At 39.4% G+C, this 22,095-nt stretch overlaps 1 protein-coding gene across 2 annotated transcripts in view; it reads right to left on the bottom strand.

Moving 5' to 3' along the window:
• Positions 1-1,340: 1,340 nt before the first annotated feature.
• The window catches only part of RSBN1L (round spermatid basic protein 1 like), a 54,009-nt gene continuing 33,254 nt past the window's right edge, over positions 1,341-22,095 (bottom strand). For both annotated transcript variants that reach the window (XM_054632396.2, XM_077179129.1), the window contains 5 exons: positions 13,754-13,891; positions 13,411-13,553; positions 11,674-11,841; positions 6,872-6,980; positions 1,341-6,790 (listed from right to left, as the gene is read on the bottom strand). In XM_054632396.2, coding sequence (XP_054488371.2) covers positions 6,137-6,790; positions 6,872-6,980; positions 11,674-11,841; positions 13,411-13,553; positions 13,754-13,891 — 1,212 coding nt within the window. In that variant the 3' untranslated portion in view covers positions 1,341-6,136. The remainder of the gene's footprint in view (positions 6,791-6,871; positions 6,981-11,673; positions 11,842-13,410; positions 13,554-13,753; positions 13,892-22,095) is intronic.

The following is a 22,095-nucleotide window of genomic DNA, read 5'->3' as shown; positions in this document are numbered from 1 at the left end:
AGTTCTGTGACATGTGCATCCCCACCTATAACAAAGTTTACCCTGAATGCTCTGAGAACATGTGCAGACACACACAAAATGCACTGCCAGGCACAGAGGGCAATAACAAAGCCTGAACTAGCACAGGACAGGGTGCACAACCACTTGAGGGATGTATTATCAGTATTATTTCCTGATACATCTGTATCACAGTACAGAAGCAAAATGTTTGCCTAACCTCATGAAAATTTTCACATTTCCACAGTGTAGAAAGTTGGGTGACAGAAAGTGGAATTGAAAGTGGAAATTATGAGACTCCCAGAAACTTAGAATTTTAACATCAGGTGTTCCCTATTTTAACATCAATAAAATTTTGGGCAAAAAAACCCCAAAACATGGCTTTTCAGTCAAAAAACTGAATAATTGCATCCTCAGAAATAAGTTGTTTGAATTTACTAGCATGGAAAACATAGCACTATCATGTAACACATTATGCTTTTTTAATTAGGATTGCAGTAAAAACAACTATGCTGAGTTGTGAAAAGAACATTTGCACCTTTTTACTGTAACTTTACTGGTTTTGAAGGTTTTGATGGAGTTAATTTCCCATAAAGCTCTGTAGACCTGAATGGGCCTGGGTATCAACTTGCTGCTGAAAAGCATCAGGCTTTGAGAACTTAGGGAATCTCTGTAGCTGGACCTAGAGTACTGTTCAATACAAATTCTGCATTTCCTCCTTGGATTTGTACTGAGGTGGGATAAAGAACAGGAAAATCTGCAACTCAGTGATGCCATTCCCTCTGATCTGCCTTTCCTAACAAAACCAACATCCCAAGCAGACAAATATAAGAGAAGTCTCTCTACAGTGCAGAACAACAGCCTAAGAGCAAGAAACAGGAAAGCAATGAGAATGTGAGCTTAGTTCATCCACCTTAATTTTTATCTCAGTGTTCCTTCTGAAGTTCATTAAAAAATCACCACTTAAAGATGTTTTTTAGTCTAAAAATTCAATTTCTGTGATTAACTAAAACACTCAGTTGCTTCAGCTCACATTGGCAAGTACCTGGGTGTTACTCTTGCATGCTAAGAATAAAGATTTAGCAGCCTTGACTTATGTTACATAGTCTCCCACACACAGGTCTAATTCTCAAGATTTTCATCTCCAGACACCAGGAGCAGCTTTCTCTGCTAACTGCCCCACTTTGTCTCAACCAGATGAAAAAGCTCCCATAAAAAGCACAGCCCTTAGAGCACAGGCCTGAGCTGCACCCAACATGGCACCATCATTCCAGTGGATGGCAAATTCAATGAGAAAACAGAGTATCAAAATAGCTATTGAAAAATCAAACTTGATAAAAATAGAAGTTTAAACTGCTGTTTTAATCAATGTTTGTATCAGGTAACTGTACACCAAATATTAAAGGACTATTTAGGACTAACGCCCTCATCAGTAGGCTCATCTATCAGCATGACCAGAACAAGAGAAGATCAATGTTTAGCTGGCACTCAAGTACAGCACGGCTTCAAAGCAGAGATCATATCAGCATCAAAGCACAGAGAAAAACAGTGGTTAGAATATAATACACTAAATTTGCAATGTCAGTATCCCTGATGATTCTAACAGAAACAGCAACCTAAATATTGTGAAGTTAATCACTGCTTCTGAACAGAACACAAAATAACTTGCATTTTTAAGAAAAATGAAATGAGTGACTGATGGGAATCAGTTCCCCAAATATTCCCACATATGCTGCAAATTCAGTGGGATCTGCACAAAATATCAGTAAGTTCTATACAATTTTAAAGTGCATTTCATCTGTTTAAGAAAGTAATAAAATACCAGCTGAACACAGTGACTCATAATCAAATCAAACAAACATTCTTGACAGTCATTCACAGCAAAGCACAAAGCAGTGAAAATTTGTCTTTTCCATTTCCAGCTTGGATACATCCTGGTAAGGTACAGGCACTGTGCTGCCTAAACACAAGGCTCTCTACACACCTGACCACTACAAGAAAATAAACAAAATGACACTTGAGAAGCTTGAGGAGTTCTTTGATCTGTTGATCAGAATCAGTACAGCTCTGAGCCTAGCAGGGTCACGTGGCAGTGTGCTATCTCACAACAGTTCATTCTGCCAATGAACAAGGAAAAATCATGGATTTATTTTGGTCAATTCAGCATCTTATTCACATGCAGATATTAGAAAACAGTCATTTTGATAAATGAATACCAGTCTTGTGTTTCTTGGAAGACTTACTCAATTTTCCAAATCTGTGATGTTCGAATTGCTTTCACAGCATTCTACTATTTCAGATTTCCATTTCCTACATCTTTTGCAATTCCAACTTATTTACTGTGCACATGTATATCCACTTAAAAATCAACTTTATTTATCACCAAGGAATTCTTTCACAGATGAAGAATTAAATCATCACCCTCTAAAATAATACTTTATTTCTAATACTAGATAGAGTTAATATTTCAGTTAAAGTAGTATTGAAATATTCGCTATAGTAACAAGGAAGGGAAAATCTGCATGCCAGCAGTACCTGTAATGAAAATTCTTTCAAGAGTCAATTTTCAGGCATTTGGAGGGCTGGGGGTGACACAACACTGAGTAACACTTGTATGCAACACATGAAGTCAGTCGCCAGTGAAATGCAAAAGATCCGGTAATATTAAAAGAAAAAAAAGTAGCTACCCCCCTTGAAAGCTTTTTTAGCAACTGTAACAATGCAATTCTTTGCTACCCAAAAATATGTACCAGGATCTAGGAAAACATCTAATTTTCTGCACATCATGTTATTAACTGGAACACCACTGCACGTGCAGGGAGATAGGAACAGCACCAATGGCCTCAGGCAGCTCTCTCCAATCTGCACAAGAACAAGGGCCAAGAGAGACAACTAAAACACTGGAGATTTCAGCCAAAATAACACAGATTTATATATCACCAAAATCCAGAGAAGGGGCAAAAGCAATAAGCAAGGACTAATTTCAGTACAGCAAAACACATGAAAGATTTATTGCTGAAGCAAAAGTTTGAAGATGAAGTTGTATGCAGCAGGAATAAAGGCCATAGCACAGGACTGAAGCAAGGCCTTTGTCAGATTAATGAACAATTTGGGAGGTGACATTCTCAGAAAAAGTACTCCCCTCTCAAAGGACAACCTCATTAAAATGAACATACCACAGGGAGAAGACACTTCTTTTAAATCTTTTCTTTAAAAAGCAAGTAAAAACTAAACAATAATGCAGCCAGACAGCCCAGACTGCAGACATCTGTAAATGCAAAGGGAGGTCTGGTAGCCATTGAAAATCCCAATATGGTTCCAATTCTCTCTGCAAGGAATTTTGCCTAAAGTAAGAACCTAGTCTGTCTCAAAAAACCAAAAGAATACATACAAACTGCAAAAAGCTGCCACTTTAAAACATCTCTTAAAATTCTGAAAGTGGTAAGAACAAAATGGGTTGAATATGTGGGCACTTCAGAAGCAAAATCTCAGGATTAAGATACCTGAGCAGAAGTTCAAGACTACATCAGCTAAGACCACTGAGCAGGTCTCCAAAAGGAAACAAAGTTCTACTCTTAAGTGTAAAGTTGTATTTGCTCATAGTTTTCAAGGATTTATTCTTTCTGTCTGGACAGGGCCTATGCTGCAGAAAGTTGGCAGCTGTCCTGGGGGATGTGTGTCCACACTTCACTAAAATGGGACAGGTTACCAAAAATGACTTGAATGAACCCAAACGAATGGTCAGCCTATGCATGACCAGCACACTGGTAAGATTTGTTATTCTGAGTCAACTAAATAGTTTTGGGAGTTTGTTTTGAGTGGTTTTTGTTTTAAAAAGCAGTATCTGGCTAAAGCTGGAGCCCTCATCTATCCCAGCTGCAGAGCTGTGTGCTTGGTGCAAGCTGCAGCTCTGCTCTGCTGCTGCTCTCCCATGGGCAGCACACAGAACAGGAATGGCCAAGTAACTGTGCATGGATGTTCATGAAACCAGAGATTACAGGTGGAAGTATTATTTCCAGAAAATCCAGAAAACAATCAAGGGAGCTGAGACCACATTCCTGCTATAAGGGAGGCTCAAATTCTTACATGAACAAATTAATTTTTTCAGATCAGAATCTGCTAGAGGCAATAAAATACCACATCACACATGGATCATTTGCTCACAGCAAAGGGGAAAGAAAGATCCCTGAGGCTGCAAAACTGGTAGTAATCTCTTAGCCAGCATTAAAGAAAACAGTAGTAAGACTTAAGGACGTATTAGCCACATCCAAGAGACTCACATTTCTATTGCTTCTCTAATACATATTTATGGCTATGTAGGAGTAATGTTTAGCAATTCAAATATTGATTTAATTAATAATTTCTTGACATCTTTTGGATTAAACCAATCAGCGCACTCATCTAATAAATAGCTGATTTTAGTGCCACCTGTGAGTATGCAGTAATATTTTAAATTTTAACAACCTATAAGGAAAAAAGCATTTACATCAGAAGGACCTCAGGTAGTTGAACTGGACATTGCCTGAAAATCACATTTTTCTATTGCTACTAATGAAGCCAAAGTGACCACTAATTGCATCAAAGTTCATAAACTGGGTACTTAAGGATGTACAACTTCCAAAAATGTTATACAGAAAATTCCTAACAAAAATCAGAGATACAGAGGGCTTTGGAAATAATAGGCCTTGGATGTGAAGTTTTACATATTGAGCTGAAGGACAGGCTGTAGGGCAGTTCACTGCTGTGTGCAGCTATCCAAGAGACACGTATCATTTGGCTGTGTTTGAACTACACAGGAGTACAATACACAGACAATAAACAGCTTAAATGACAGAGTTACCAGATCAGATGCTAGCTAGCCTTGAAATTCTTTTCCCTCAGGACACAACCTAAAAGAATCCAAGTGTTCCATAGCTGGGGAAAGAGAACAGTTAACTTGGATGCTGCTGTTATTTTCTTAATGAAACACCTCTTGCTTCCAAACTGTGACTCATGAGGAACCTTCCCACTACACATATAAGCAACACAGCCTCTTTATTGCCTGGCACTATCACCACAGGGACAATTCAAATCCAGGTATGTCTCTGTGAATTACAGGTCACTGCCAAAGTCCAGGCCTTTTTAGCTTGGTAAGTAATTACTTAAATATTCTTTTAATTGCAGTCAGATAACAGATTTGAGGGAATGGTTGCTTTTTTGGCTTGTTTTGTGGGTTTGTTGATTTTTTTGGTTGTGTTTCTTTTTTTTAATGCGAAGTGGAACTGTCTGAACTTGAACTGTGCCCTGAGCTGGGCCAAGAGGCAAAGCCCAGGAGAGAGTTTGCACCCTTGCACCAGCTCATCTAGAGAGATGCAGGCAGGTACTGGCAGCACACCTGGAGCCCACTGTGTGTCCAAGTGCCCTCCAAAGAGCCAGTCTGACTCCCTGTTCCACATGAGTATCTGACAGCAGGAGTTTGGGGAGTGCCTGGAATGAGCACCCATAAGGAACTGTGTGAAGGGAGGACTGATTCTGCCTTCTGACTAATCTGCATTTACAGAGATGCCTCAGCTCTACCTCAGTTTGCTACAGCTCCTCACCCTCAAGGCGTAAGGGCATCCTATGCATTAGTGGCAGGCAGAAACATAACCACTAAGAGAGGCAGTTGGACTGAATTATTTTTTGCAGACCCAAAAATAAAACCAATCTGTTATTATGAACCTTTATTAAGCAGCTCACATTTCAGTATAAATCACACTAAAAAGATTCTTAAAAAAGATATTTACACTACAGTGCTGACACATTTAAAATGAAAAAATTGGTATAAATAAGCTCTATGGAAAAGCCTGGAATTGTCAAAAAGAATTCTGGCTCATCTTACAAAAAATATATATGTTAAATGTCAGCTCTACTCTAAAACCTACAACTCAAAATTATTTAAAGACTTCTTTATGTTAAACCTGCAGTGTTTACAGTGCATCTGGCCCTAAGTGCTTTGATACTTCACAGTTATGGACAGGCACTGAGGAATGTTACAAAGCTACATAACTATTTTCTGTAACAGATGCGAAGACAAGTCACAAACTTGCCTCACAATTTATGATCTTTACATTATTACATCATTAAGTTTAAAAAGGAATTTAAAACCATATATACAAATTTAGCACAAAAAATCATCCTCTCTTTGTCCATGCAATTTTGGATATGATGAGCTAGGCTGTCTTGTATCATCTGGATGTACGTGACCTCCAGAGCACAACTTGCCTTGTAAGTCCTTGTTGCCGGTTTCAAATTTAGAATCCACTTCCAACTTTAGTGATGTCAACTCAGCGTGACCCAGCCTAGCCTGAACATTCTGTCCCCCGACGTCATTAGGTGTCACTGTCTTTTCAGCAACATCAACATTCATGGGTTCTTCTTTTACTCTGAGAGATGCAAGAGGTTCATGTTTTATGGGCACAAACTCCTGCTGCAGGTACTTGGTCTGCAGAGCATCTGGAAATTTGGTGTCTTCGGAGGTATCTTTGCTCACGGTACAAACTCTGTCAGTCTGAAGTCCAACAACCGAAGACTTGGGGTCTGCAGAGGTCCCTGCTTCAACAATATTTGTGTTTTGAGAGAGTTCTTCCTCTGAATGATAGAGCTTGAGCCGGATGTGCCAAGCCAAACTACACACAGCTGAAACTGTTTTGAACTGGTGCACAACATTCCTCGGGATGAAATAAATGTCATTATCAAATAACTGGATTCTGGCATAGCGAATGCCTTCCCTTCGCAGCTGATTAAGCTTTGCATCATCAACCCACTGGACACACTGTAGGGAAAAGGTGGGGAAAGGTGAAAACTCTGACTTAGTACTCAGAGGACACTGACCATCAGTTCTCAGTGTGCTTACCTGTGAGAGTGGGGGCTCATGCAAATCTAACTGCATTCGCTGAACTACCTCCAAGAAGTCCTCAGCATGAAAACAAATTACATCTTTGGTTATACGAGGCTGCTCAGACCTACAGAAGAGTAACAAGTGCACAGTCAGAGGCTGAAACTACCGTGCTGCAGAAAATAACAAAAAGTCTGCAAGCAAGGATAAAGCGAATTTTTTAACTTAAAAAAGCGCAACAACTCTACCATAATCAGGAATTTAAAAAAAGTTGATCAGAACAGTTAATTCAAAACAGAAGCTCATTAAACTGGTTAAACAAATAAACTACAATTTCTTTATAAGTGGAAGTAAAGGCAGCAATAAAAGGCCAACAAAACACACTATTTTCCATTTCTATTTTTAGCTGGCCTCTTGGTTGCCTAGATGTTGAAAGACAGCTGTCCCAGATAGACTGGGCCTACTCTGTCAGCACTCCAGCACCCATCAGGTACCTGAGCACAGAGCAGTCTGACTGGGAGCACTGCTCAGCACCTCAGCCTCCAACACCTTGCCCAGAGGTAGGAGTAAAAGCTGAACCTACATTAAGCTGCCACAATGCCAGTAATCAGCCAATGGCATCCTCCACAAAACATCCCTTAAAAATACATCCCTATTTATGCTCACTAGAGAGAGCTACCCAAGAGCAAAGTCTGAATAAGGCTTTGTCTCCATATTCCAATTGTTAGGAGAAACATCTCTAGTTCCAAAGCATCTCTCCCAAAGAAATACACACCATTAATACAGCTCCTCTGGAGACATCATCTAGAATCAGGTCACAAAAGGCAAAAGCAGCTACAATCCTTATAAATTCCTGATCTAAAGGCCAAACTCTGTTCCTCACTGAAAACATGTTAAAAATAAAAGCTCTACATACTCGCTTTTGAGGGATGTTTGCATTTCAGAAAGATTTTTAAAATTTAAATGTGATTATATGAAGATTTCATTTATAAAGCATAAAGCTCACCTTGGAGTAGTTTTGCAAGGACAGTTTCTCAGCCAGAGAGAACCTGGTTAGAATTTCTGTCCTTCCCCCTCTGTAGCCCCCTGGGCTGACAGGAGTGCAGCAGGGAATGCAGCAGCTCCTCAGTGGGCACAGGCTGCACATCCAGACACTGCCCATGGGAGCAGGGAGTGGGAGCAGGGATCAGAACCCACTGCTGCCCTCCTGCCTGTGCCTCCTGCAGGCAGGGCTGGCACCTGCCACCCCTGCAGTACATCGCTCACCCTGCCTCCACCCTCCAAAAACGGGGGACAAGGCAGACATGGGGGGCTGGGGAGCAGCCCATGCAGCAGAGCTGGAACATTTTCTTCTGAAATATTTCAGAATCCAATAGATGTTCAAGAGCCCTTTTTCAATTGCAAGATGAGCACCTATTTTTATATAAAGATATTTATGTGTCCTGTTATTACTGTTCTAGGAAGCAGGCAGTGATGTACAGTTCATTCAGGCTTTTTAAACATAGGAGACATGTTTATTTTATTTAGGTCATGGCCTCAATAAAGCAAAAAAATAACCAGTCTGAGGCTATTTTCAGGAGAAAAAAAATCCCAGATCAACTACTGAAAGTATGCTAGGGAGACTTTTCAGACCACATATTTTACTTATTAAAGATTAAAATGTGTCTCTGCATTTTGATCCATATACTCCCAATTTAAACACTGAAAGCAAAAAGCTTCAGAAACACTTCTAACCAGTGGTGTTAAAAACATTAACTACATTCATCTACCTTTTATAATGGAGGTATTTATTTTTAAAATATGAATTTGCATTTGGAGCTCCCAATATTTGTAAATGAAGTTAAGACTTAAAATCAATTGAAAGAGTATTTTGCACACTTAGAGAACTTCAATCCAAATTGATGTGTTTCCCAGCACTGTCTATTCAGGTTTATGCACTGTCATTCCTACTCTCAGTCCATATGTGTCTGTCCAAGAGGATGATGGATCACCAGCTCTGTACTGCAATTCTGTCACAGAACACAACATTCCTTTTGCAAACAACTGAGAAAAAAATACTATCAGATAATTTTAAATTCTGCATTTGCAGATTTTATCTTTAACACAAATTTGAGATAATATTTTGCAAAACCTTTATTTTAGGTATCATGTATCTCCCCCCAAGCAGAACTATAGCACAGAAGTTCAGTTCATGTCCAAAAAGACATTAAATGAAAACAAAACATTAAGATAACTTCAGAAAAATCCATTTCAGCCTCTACTAGAGAACTGCTAGAACTGGTTTTGGCAGTATTTTTTCCCCTTAAACTCATTCTTCAAAAGGATTGGATTCCTTTTGCTGTGACTTTTCAAAATAGATTCAAAACTTGAGGTTTCACCATTAATATTTCTGGCCTAATGCATAAAGACTGGCAATATATACGAAATTCCTATGATCACACAGAGAGGCACAACTTCAGTCTCTAGAACACAAACCTGAAAGCTGCTTGCTGAAGCACAGGTTTCATTTTGTCAACAGCAATGCCAAGAAGTGCCTTTTGCTGTCCCTGTAAAAACCCACCCAAATTTCCCACATAAAAAATTTATAAATTTCCATTATTAAAATTTCACTGGCACTTGATAAGTTCTAAAGCTCACTTGGTATCACCAATGAAAATGGCATTAAATAATCAGCATGATCACACCTGCATTTATCAGATTATAGTTCAATCCTTAAAATGTTTGCTAGCAATAGTCAGAGTTCTTCTGTAAATTGCAAATACTCAAAATTTGAGTAATTTTACAAAATACCTCAAATCAAGATCCTGTCACAATTGGGAAAGGACAAATATTTTTTTCTTCTTCAAAATACAATGTTTAGTTTTAATGTCTGTCCTCTTGTACCATAATCTGCTTTTTGCTTTTCAACAGTTCTGTTCCTGTCTGTTCTTAAAGACAACATTTATCCCACCTAGCATTAACATTCATCCCTATCAACTAGGAAATAAATCCTACTTTCTTTAACTCTACAGCAACTTATAAAGCTTTTTTTTGCCCACTCAATCCATTTTTATGGATTTAGTTCAGGCAGCCAAGGAATTGTTTTATTTTCTCCTCACAGAAAGCATTATTTTTATGTACATTATCTCATCACTGAAACATTGGCATTTTTACTGCCATAGTGCCTTAATCACCCCACAATATCTTCAACTTTTCAGATTTGTTCAACTACTCAAACAGATTAAAAAAAGAAACAAAACAAAACTGAAGAAAAATAAAAACTAGATTTTTCAAAACTTTAATTCATGTTGTTTCCTTTAAAATAAATCCACCCACATATTGCAAATTATGGCGAAACTAATACCTGAAATAATTTCAATGTGCTACATTAATCCATGATGCTTCATTTTCATAAGCCCTGATTAGTTCTCATCATGTAAGTACAAGTGGCTTTCCAAAATTACATAAAAGTGGAAAGGGAAAGCAGGAATTATAATTTAGGCCAAATCAAGCCTGAAATACATAACTTTTATTGTGTTGCTTGTGTTGTATATTTTATTCCTCTCCATACTTCAGTCACAATTTTTTTTATTCTGAATTAAAAGATACATTCAGTCTTTACACTGAAATGAAATACTGGTATTTCTTTTAATTCCTCAAACTGAAGGACTTTCAAGTATGCTATAAAGCTATAGGATGAGAATGGGAAGTTCCCAGACACTTAAATTACTATCAATTCAACTTCTTAATCTCCATAAACATCCAAGTTCAGGGAGTGGGGTTTTGTTTGGTTTCTTTACTTCCTTTGCAAGTCCCTCTCTCAAATGTGCAAAGTGTAATTTAAAACACTGAGATCTACACAGTTTTCTCAGCTCTTGCCCTGCTACTGCTGCTCTGTCTTAACTCACCACAGCACAGTCAGAGCAAGCAGGAAGCTGAAGGCTCCCACTGTCATCAGCCTGAAGAGGAAGGAAACTGAAAACCTCAGAGCCCAAGAGACAAACACATTATCATCTGAACAATCCAGTTCTTCCCCAATGACAATTATTCTACTTTCTATATCAATGAACTCATTCACTGTTACACAAATTCACATCCTTTTATCCACAGGGAATTCACTCTCCTAATTTCTAGACAGACACAAAGAGAAGAAGGTATTTAGTGTTTACATATGCAAAGGTAGCCTCCAAGACTAAGATCATTCTTCATGGTCTGAAGATGTTGAAAAATGCCTCTTCAATCTGGACCAGGAAGCCCATATGGTTATGGGCTTTTTATTTCATTAACACGTAAACAAGCTTCAAACAAGGCACATTTCACTTCCTGAATCTCACACAGGGATTCTAGGGACAGACACCAAAAACTACCACCCAACTTCCAACAGGATTTTTCCTAGGTGAGCTTCCATAAGTAAATCAAGGTTGTAACAACCATGACTAGGGAAGCAGATGCATGAGAATTCTGCTCATCTCCAGGTAACACAAAGAACTGCCAGAAGGTCTCTCCATGTGCACCTCTGCTGCAGTAGCAGCTCAGTCTCTATGCACCACTTGAAGCAAAATGAATTGTGAGGTGTTTTTACATCTAACATGACCTCAGTAACAGCAGCTCAATTATAGCAATTGAACTGTCACTGCCAGGAACCTTTCTGGTTTCAACCACACAGCAAAGCCAGATGCAATTAAAGAGAGCAGACAATCATCTAATGCTCAGCCAGCACCTACGAAGTCTTCACTCAATCTTTAATCCTAGATTAACCTATTCCACACTCCCTTCCAATTACAAATGGCAATTCAGGCAAACATTTTTCAGTCACCTAGGTGAAGCCAATCAACACCTACCACTCCCCACAGTGCACAGCCTTCAGCACTCCCACAGCAGCTGTGGTCTGTCGCTCAAAGCCTTGTCCTATGTGATCCGCATGGGCTCGCGTGCGGTCCTCAAAGAGCATCTCACGGGGTTCACTGGTTCGAGGTAGGTACTGCAAGTTTTTGATTTCATTGGTAGTTCTGCACAGGAAAAACAGTGACAGTGATATAAACATTTCTCTGAATTATCTAATTCCCATCATAGCTAATAGGACTGCTCATCTACACAAAAAAATAAACGCTTTTCTTTTCTTTATCTTAAATGGATTTTTTTTATAATTTAGTTTGTGTCCATTTTCTCTGTTCATGTCACTGGGCACTGTTGAAATAAATCCTTTTTACAACTTTCTGTGAAGTGCCTAAACACATTAATATGATCCCACTGAGTATTCTTTTCTCAAGAGTAAATCCCAGTTTTCCCAGGCCACCAGACACTCCAGTATGTGTCTGTCTTAGCCTGGTGAGCCCAGAACTGGGCAGATACTGCAGATGTGTCTCACCAGTGATGAGCAGAGGGGAAGAACCCTGTCCCCCCATCTGCTGTGCTGCTCATGCTTGAAATGGCAATTTCCTAAGATGAAGGTGAGACTGACTGGCCTGCAGTTCCCCAGGTTTTGCTTCTTACCCTTCTAAATGATTGGAGTGGCATTTGCTTTCCCCCAGTCCTCAGGAATTACCAATTGCCATGACCTTTCAAAGACAGTGGCCTTGCAATGATACTGTCCAGCTCCCACTGCCCTTGTGGGATGTGACCCATCCCAGTAGGTCCCACAGGCTTGTGTCTGTCTAATCTGCATGTTTAGGAAGTTCCTTAATCTGATTTTCCTCCACTGAAGGCAAGTAGCTCCTGCTCCAGACAGTCTCACTGTCTCCATGACAGAGCATGCAGACACAGCATTTCCTGAAAGTAAATCTTACTAGAAAAGACAAGGGTAAAAAATGCACTCAGCCTTTTCTGTGTCCTTTGTCCCCAGGCTCTTTGCCCCATTCAGCAATACCTTCCATTTTCCAGACTTTGTTCTACTGTCCATATGCTGTGCAAGTCCCTGCTGCCCTTCACATCCCTTGCCAAATTCAGCTCCAGGTGGTCTTTGGCTTTAACTGCATCCCTTCATGGTTGAACAATGTCTCTATATTCCTTCTGAGGCACCTGCCCCTGCTCCCACTTCTTGTACACTCCCTTTTTGTGTTCTCATTTTGGAAAGGACTCCCATGACAATTCCTTATGACATACAATACTCAAGTTCTGCAGAGGCTGTCCCTACTCTTCAGCTGGTTCTTACACCCAATGCCACAGCAAAGCTTAAAGATTTCATTTAATGTTGGAGTTGTTACCTTTGAGGTGAGAGAAAAGCTTTTGTCCCCAGAGGTCACAACCATCTACTCATATGTGACAACAGGGGTATCAATTGCAGTCTCATGGCATATATCAGTAATTGCATGTGTGTACACATTTTCTTTAAGTTTTCACTTTAAATTTCTGCTACAGCTCCAAAAAGGATCAGCACCTTACTTGGCCAGACAGTAAAAATTAAAACAAAAAATTCCAGATTCTTATATAACAAAACAACAAAATTGGGTTTGGAGATGAAGATTTACTGCAGTTTATATTAAAATAGAATATCAAACAGTAAAAGGTATGGGATAAAATGAATTTGTAAAGAAAACACTACTAACCAGACATTCACCAAGTAAAATAATTCAACTTACCTCTTCCTTTTGAAAGGTGACTTTGGCATGTCAGCCACAGGGATCATCTGCTCTCCTGGCCGTACCCACATAATGGGACCATCATCACTGTCTTTACGACTCTCTAATTTTAAACTAGAAAGTGTTCCCCATGGCAGTGTACACTAATGGGAAATACAAGCCACAATTTTCCAGTGAGTTACTTTAAAAAACTTGTTAAAAGCAGCCTTATCTCTCAGGATGAAAGCATTTATTAGAACACTCAACTATCTAAACAAGTATCACATACTCTCACTTTATTATTATAACAGCACTACAGAGCACGTTGTCCCCCTTCTCCCAGCCCATTCAGTTCTGTTCTTACTTTTAAGAAGGGTGATTCTTCCAACATATCAAGGAATTCAGGGAAGTAATCCCCCACTTCCTCATCAACTGCTCCAACCAGGCTGATCTGTCTCATTGGGCCAGCTCTATACGTACCATGAGAGTATGTTCTTTTTACCTACAAGTAGAATATGACAACACAAGTTATACCGAGTCCTCTACTGTGCAAAATCCACCTTCAATGAGCACCTGTGAACTCTATGCTTATGCTTTCTGAGTTAAAAAGAAAGACTTGTTTTAGTCCTTCAGTCTCCAGTGTATTTAAGATTATTATGAAGTCAGTTACTACAAACTCAAAGACAGATCTTATTAAACATCCACAACAATTTGTATTTTATTTTAACACCTGAAGGTAAACTGGAGTAACTATTTATTGCCTTTCAAGAAGATAACACTCCAAACCAGTAACTCCAAGAAGTTATCAATGCTCAGTAACTAGTCAATAAGGATTCTTACCTGTGTTACTCAAGTCTAGCTGAATTTCTACCTTTTCTCTTGCAACAGGGAGAACTCTGAGTTAAATTACTTGTAACTCTAAACATCTCTGCTGCTACTCATCCTCTCCAGTACTGCCTCTTTGTGAGCACATTAACTTGAGCAAATTAGTGAACACAAGGCCCATAAAGAGTTTGTACAAAAAGTGAAACAATGATCATTTTTGCTATGCTAGCACATCTTGTGCTCCCTTCAGACTTTGACAGCTGTAGCATTCACCTCTCATGAGAAATCTTCTACTGTAAAATTTGAACACAAACACATATTGTTGTAAGGTTTTTTTTAAACAATCTGATCTGTTGTGTTAGATCACCAAAATACTCAGGCATGAGATTGATGAGGATCATGTCCACTTTAGGCTTCTGATTTCCTATTTAACAGCCTGAAAGACACTGGCATATGAAGAGCTCAGAATGGAGGAAAGAGCAGATGGATTACTGCACACACCAAGTAAGGCTCCTGTATGACACCTCTGGACATTCTGCATCCAAAGCAAGAAAAGTAAAAATTTGCAAGGGAAACAGTTAAGGAAACACTGCTTAGCTATGGTCCTCACCCAAACAGACCATTAACACTCCTAGCAGTTATGGCAGTGCAGAGAAGAATTAACAGCAGCTCCTGAAAATAAAGCATGGAACAACACTGTGCCCTTCTGAGACACTCAACTAATGTAACCAGATCTTTCCAGAAAGAAATGCAGAACCAAACACTGTTCTGATCATCCCAGTCATCTGTTTCCTCCCAGCAAACAGATTCTAAAAGTAGGATTTTACAAAATGTCTTAGCTAATGCTACAGCAAGCCATCACAGACGCACTGAAAAGAACAGTCCAGTAATATTCCCCCATTCCTCAAATCCTTAGTCATATATTTCCTGCAGGGCTTTTTTTTTTTTTTTTTTTTGCAGAGACAGCTGGTGATTTTGTGATAAAATATCACAAACATTTATTTCTGCTGAATTTGCATCAGCTCAGTCCTCAGCTACATCTGCACTGGCACAAAGCATCAGGAGCTTGTACAACCACAGCAACGAGCAAGGAAGAAGCCTAAAACCACTTTCTGAAGCTACAGACACCCACAAATCTGACACTTCATTAAAATGCCTAAGATGCAAAAGGATGCTTCTTCCACTGACATAAGTAGCTTAGTATTCCACTACTCCAGTCCAAGATACTGGGATGCTGTTTCCATCTACATCCCTGATTAAAGAGAACCATTTTTCTGCCTTTTTCCATGCGTCTTTATGCTACCAGTCTCCCATGTAACAAGTGATAAGACAAGAGAAAGTGGCCTGAAGTTGTGTCGAGAGGTTTAGATTAGATATCAAAAACATTTCTTCACCAAAAAAATTCTCAAGCACTGGAACAAGCTCCCCAGGGGAAATGTTGAGTCACCATCCCTGGAGGCACTTAAAAGATGTGTAGATGTGGAATTTAAGGACATGGTTTAGTGATGGACTTGGCAAGACTGGATTAACACCTGGACTCTTAAAAAGGTCTTATAGGTCTTTTTCATCCTAAATAATTTTTTTATGATTCATATAGAATATGATAAACTGGTTGTGAAACTACTCCAAGTGAAAACTCTAAAAATTCTCCTAAAAATACTAAGTTAAAGCTTGGAAAAGCTGTGAAGCTTCCAGCTGGATCAACCCACCCATTTGGCTTATATACCACTAGGTGCTGGAAAAGAAACCTAAAGTCAGCAAGTATTTAGCTGCAGCATAATGCTTGCATTAAGAAGGATCAATTAAGAAATTTTTCATTTGTTCCCAAAAAACCCCCATGCCACTGAAAGTTAAAACTGAAAAATGAGCACAACTTTTTCAAGCATTGTTTGTCCAAGCCCTTTCACCCCCAGCTTCCTGACCAACCACCCTCCCCTTGATCACAAGGCACTACAATTGCTTCTCAAGATCTAGCTTAGGTGAAGAAATACCAACATGAACGCTTAAGTAATGTCAAAGTTAAAGATGATGAGTGGTTTATTCTGGCACCATATTCAGAATCACATCATTGCAAATACAGAATGAAATGTCTGAGTGATTTTGAACTCTGTAGTGGCTTAACCCCAGGCAGCAGATACTGATCTTACAGCCCCTGCTCACTCACCTCCCACAGCTGTGAGACATGGGAGAGAACAGGAAAAGCAAGGAAATGCAGAGTTTATTCAGTGAAGACAAAACTGAAGAAGAAAAATCACCAAGTGCTGCTCTCCACCACTCACCAACTGCCACAAGCAGACTGATGCCCAGCAGTCCCAAGCAACAGGCACCTTCCAGCCACCCCATCAGTCCTCTCAGGGTTTTTTTGATGTCCTACAGCACAGAATATCCTCACAGTCACTTGGGACCAGCTGTCCCAACCATGTCCCCTCCCAGCTTCTTGCCCACCCCAGCCCACTCACCAGGGGGGTCCTGGAAGCCTTGACACTCTGCCTGTGATGCTCAGCAATAGCCAAAACAGCAGTGTGTTACTAACAGTTTTAGTCACAAACCCAAAGCACAGTCCACAAAGAAAATTAACCCATCCAGACCCAGTATAAGCAGGAAATAAATCCATGTTGGTGATCAAAGGGGAAGATTTGCTCTCTTTTCTCTTCTTTCCTGACAGCATTAGGTCCTCTGAAGATGAACAGGGAGCCAGCCTAGGCTGACTGATCTGAATTTAATCTAGGAATTACCTAAAAAATTTTCTGTTTTATAAAATAATAAAAAATAAATAAAGACATAGGCCATAAATACTAATGCCTGGCCAGAAAGAGCAAGAGAGTTTGAAAGATGAAGCAGCTGTGGGCAAGTGAAAAGCAACTCTTATCTCATCTCTTCCATGAACTGTGTTGTAGCATCCTAAACTCCAGGCTTAGAGAAGAGGGTCATGCTTGAACTGCATTACCTCAGATTAGGCTAAAGGCTTAGAAAAGCATGAATAAAAAGGTGGGGTAATTCTTAGTGAGGAGCTAATTTTCACTCACTCCCAACTTAGACTGCTACTAAATAATAGTGTGGAAACAGCAAAACCTCCTATTGATGTTTGACCGATGACAAACCTAAAATTAATCCCAAAAAAGACACCAACCAAATAAATATAACCTATGGCATATTAGATAACAGCAACATTTTCCCTTCCTTTTACTGTCAGTATCCTTTGGCTGGTTTGTTCACAGGAAGAGAAATAGATTGCTCTATGTATTTCTAAACTCACAAAAACAATATTGGTGTACTAAAACCAGTGCTTATCAAATTCTATATTAAATTATGCACTGACTGCTAATAGAGTACTACACATATGAAGTATTTTATATATACACACATAGATATATATATATATATACACCTTCTATAAAACAATCTTCCCAGATGCAATTTCACAGCTTACAGTGTGAGGAGCTTTTTAGAATTTTACAGACTTGCTCAAAACTGGAACAATTTAAATCCATAATAAAAGGAGAAATCAAGGACATGCTGCTCTTCCAGCATGTGGTCAGGAATGAACACACACAAATCACCAAATACATGCAGTAAAATGCCATGGACAGGTAAAAGAGATAGAAACATAATAAATACAACATCCTAACTTCTTTCTTCTCATGTAGCTTACATTTGAAGTATGTCACCTAAAAGCACACAAAAGGAGACTGTGTCATTCTCTTGCACCACAGTAATGGAAAATTGCCACAGTAAAACCACCACTGAATCCACAATTAGTAAAACTTGAGAATTATCTGCTTCTGTGACTCGCACGGCCTCAACTGATTTTTTTAATGCAATAGCAAATGTTTTGACAGAAATGTCTTGGTGTCTGACAAGAATCTGGAGACTAAATGCAAAAATACATATATATATAAATACCAAACATACATTTCAGCAATATCATCCTACAAGTGGAAACATTTTAGACACTATATGTTAAAGATATTGTGTTTGAATAAGTCACAAAGTGGAGGGAACAATCCAGAGAAACCATGCATGTCAAGAGAGGAATTTAAAAAATGTAAACTGGGGCACATAACAACTGAATTCCTCTTTTTAATATAGTAGGGTGTGGGCTGTCGTGGGGTTTAGGCAGAGGAGGGCTTTTTTCTTATTTGAAACTTCTTCATTTTCCTGCTAGGATTTTAAGATTTAAATTTATTTCAGTTTTTCACCTTTAAAACAAAAAATTCTGGGAAGAGTCTTCAGAGAAAAAAATAACCAACAACAATCAAACAAAATTATCCACCAACTGAACTCAATTTCAAGAAGCCCACGAAGTCCCACCAAAGACCAACAACAAAACCCAAAAACATTACACCACCTAAGAATATGCAAGGACATTGAGGGTCTTGCTAGAGAAGTGCACAAGCAATGCACTCACACACTGGTATCTCAGAACAGAAAAATCTCATTTCAGAGTCAAGGTTAATCTCAAACACTGCAGCCATGGAGAGGCCATTACCACTCCTGCTAACTTGGTACAATTCAATCAAGTGCCCAAACAGTTTTCTGTTCCTTGCCAATTTCATTCAAATCCTTAAATGCCTCCTTATAGTTCCAGTTTCAAATGGGAGCCAACACTGAACAAATACTCATCAAAATTGCTCTGATTTTACAAATACTCCTTAATCTATCTGTTTGGCTGCTTTTTACTATTAAACCACATGTACTTCATACTCCTTCCTTCACCTTTTTTTCCCTTTTTTTTAGGTCAGGGTTTTGGTATCAGAATGGGATGTCTTGACAGTTCTGGCATCACTCAATTGTCATTAAAAACCTAAATTCAAAAAATAGTTTTTTCCAATTGGAAGTTTCTGGAAACACAATCTCAAGATTTGATCAGCTTAAAAGCAAGAAGCAAATTCTATTGAAAACAAAGTTCTGCTGAAAACTACTGAAACACTACTGAAAAGACATAGTTCCAATATAAAAGAATTCTGTCTAGAACTCAGGAGAATAATATATGGAAATAAATACTGCACAAATCTTTAATGATAAGGAAATGAAGCACTAAATTATTTGAGATTTTCTTTTAAAAATATTTTCAGCAATTCCCCTCAAATACTAAAGGAACTAATGATTTCAAGCAGGATATCACAAATTATTAAAGAGCTAAACAGCAAAAACCTCTCTGACATTCAATGAAATGTTAAAGAGCTAAACAAGGAGAACAGCAAGGAGAAGATAATATTAGAAGAGGCTAAAAGGGAAGGGGAATGACAAGCTCTGTGTGCAGAACCTGAAAAAGTGAGGACAGCCCCTCACAAAGCCACATCACAAACATGAACTACCATTATTACCACAGGTCTTCCTCTAAAATACTTATTCATTAATATTTGACTACTCAGTGGCCATCACAGCTAACATGGCAACATGAATTTACTCCAAACCGGGAACAAAATCAACAAAAATTGTTTCTCTGAAGATGCAATTGCCTGTTGTTATGGAATAGGGCTGATTGTGTAGACCCACAGTCATCCTTGAGCTAACTTTGACACATTTAAACAATATAATTTGCCAACTCAGTAATAAAACCAATCCCTCAAGAGTATTTAAGTAGTTCTGCTGGATTAATGAACCAAACTGAACTCATCTGTTCAAGAAGCTCCACATCTTGGCACTAGAACACTCAACTGGGAGGAAAGAAGGAATGAGGACATTTTCTTTTGGCAGAAAATCTTCTTTCGATTGGCTCTGGCCATTTGTCTAATTGCACACTGTACAGTTAGAGTGACCTTTCCTAAAGTGAACAGGCTGAATGATGTGCATCCTCTCATACCTACAGCACAAAGGCAGTAAGATAAGACAAAGCTTTAATAAATCAATGAGAACTGCAAGCTGTGTGGTGCAGGTGACATGAGGAAGGAAGTGATGCCATCCAGAGCTGGGAAGATGGGCCCTGTGAACCTCATGAAGTTCAACAAGGCCACGTGCAAGGCCCTGCATTGTCTCCTTTGGGACAATCCCAAGCACAAATGCAGCATGGAGAGTCAACTGAGAGCAGCCCTGGGCAGAAAGACTGGGAGGTGCTGCCGGATGAGAGGCTGAACACGACCCAGCAATGTGCACTCACAGCCCAGAAAGCCAAATGGACCTTGGGCTGCCCCCCCAGCAGTGTGGGCAGCAGGGCAGGGGAGGGCATCCTGTCCCTCTGCTCTGCTGAGACCCCACCTGTGCTGCTGCAGCCAGCCTGGGGTCCCAGCACAGGAAGAGCATCAACCTGTTGGAGCAAGTCCAGAGGAAGGCCATGAAGATGATGAGAGGGCTGAAGCACCTCTCCTATGAAGACAGGCTCTTCACAGACAGATTGGGGTTGTTCAGCCTGGGGAAGAGGCTCCAGGGACATCTTAGAGCAACCTTCAAGTACCTAAAGGGGACTGCAAGAGAACTGGAGAGGGACAGTGTACAAGGGCATGTACTGACAGAGCAGGTGGAATGGCTTCAAATTGGAAGAGGGCAAGTTTAGCTGTTACAAAGAATTTCTGGGCTGTGAGGGTGCTGAGGCACTGGAACAGGTTGCCCAGCAAAGCTATGGATGGCCCATCCCTGGAAGTGTTCAAAGCCAGGCTGGATGGAGCTCAGAGCAACCTGGTCTAGTGGAAGGTGTCCTGTCCCTGCTCATGGCAGCTGATTGGAACTAGATGGTCCCTGGGGTCCCTCCCAAAGCAAACCACTCCATGATTCTAATTCAAAACAACAAGTTCTTCACATCTGGAAGACAGTAGCACACCATCTTAAAGAAATAGGTGTCAACAGAACACAGAGGAGCTAGAGACTATTTAGCCTAATTCCAATTCACAGAAAAAAACCACTTAGCTGGATAATTGACACAAATATCTACCTAGAAAATAAGATAGTAAGAATTAATAAACACGGTCATGTAAAAAAAATTGAAAACAATCAAGTCAAACTAACCTTTGTTACTGTGACTGGATAGGCTTGTTCAGAGCACCAGTAGACATCTTAACATTTGACATTTCCACTATATTCTACAAACTGCTACAGAAACATGGTCTAATAAGAGCAAACTGTGGGCAGTTTAGTCAGTGCTCACATAACCTATCTCATTTTGAGGCAGGCAGCAAGGATCCTTCCTTTGAAGGCAATGTATCCTCATAAAACCCACAGGCATTGCAACACTGTCCTAGTCACAGGAAAGGATCAAAATTAACAAAGCTTGAAACTGGAGAGGGGGTCTGAATGCAAAGGATGTAATTCAGTTTAAACAAAAGCAAAAACTACACTCACACACGTATTTAATGAACTGTGTGAACCTGAAATGGGGAGCGACTCAATTAGAAGCTGCTGCTACAGCAGATCACAAACTGCTCTTAAAAAGGAAAAAATAGACACAAGAGCAATAATTTGCAAGACACTTGCAGCAATCTTCTCGTAGTCTTTGACATCAATACACCAGGCAGACACTGTCGATTTTTAGTATCATATATTAAGAAAAAAATATGGATGACTGAATTGAACATAAGGAGAGATCACTAAGAGTAATAAGGGTATAAAACATGCAATCACAGACTAAAATAACTCAAATTACTTGATCTAGGGAGAGGGGGGAAAAGAAGCTATTAAGCAATCTTCAAATATAGAGAAAGCTGAATGAAAAGGATAAATTGTTTGCCTTCTCCACTAAAGATCAGAATAAAAGGACTAGAGGTCAAACAAGGAAAAAATGACTTTACAAAGGATTTCTTTGTAAAGAGTGGAATCACCTTGAGATCTCCCACAAACACATCAGACAAGGACTTGTCAAATACAGCTTTAAAACAATCCATCTTGTTTGGCAGCAGAGGAATTGTCTGGTACTGTGCAGCATTTTATTTCATCTGTACTAAGAAGCTG

This window comes from Agelaius phoeniceus, chromosome 5 (genome assembly GCF_051311805.1).
Source record: "Agelaius phoeniceus isolate bAgePho1 chromosome 5, bAgePho1.hap1, whole genome shotgun sequence".
NCBI classification, from domain to species: domain Eukaryota; kingdom Metazoa; phylum Chordata; class Aves; order Passeriformes; family Icteridae; genus Agelaius; species Agelaius phoeniceus.
This window is presented reverse-complemented; position numbering and strand designations above follow the sequence as displayed.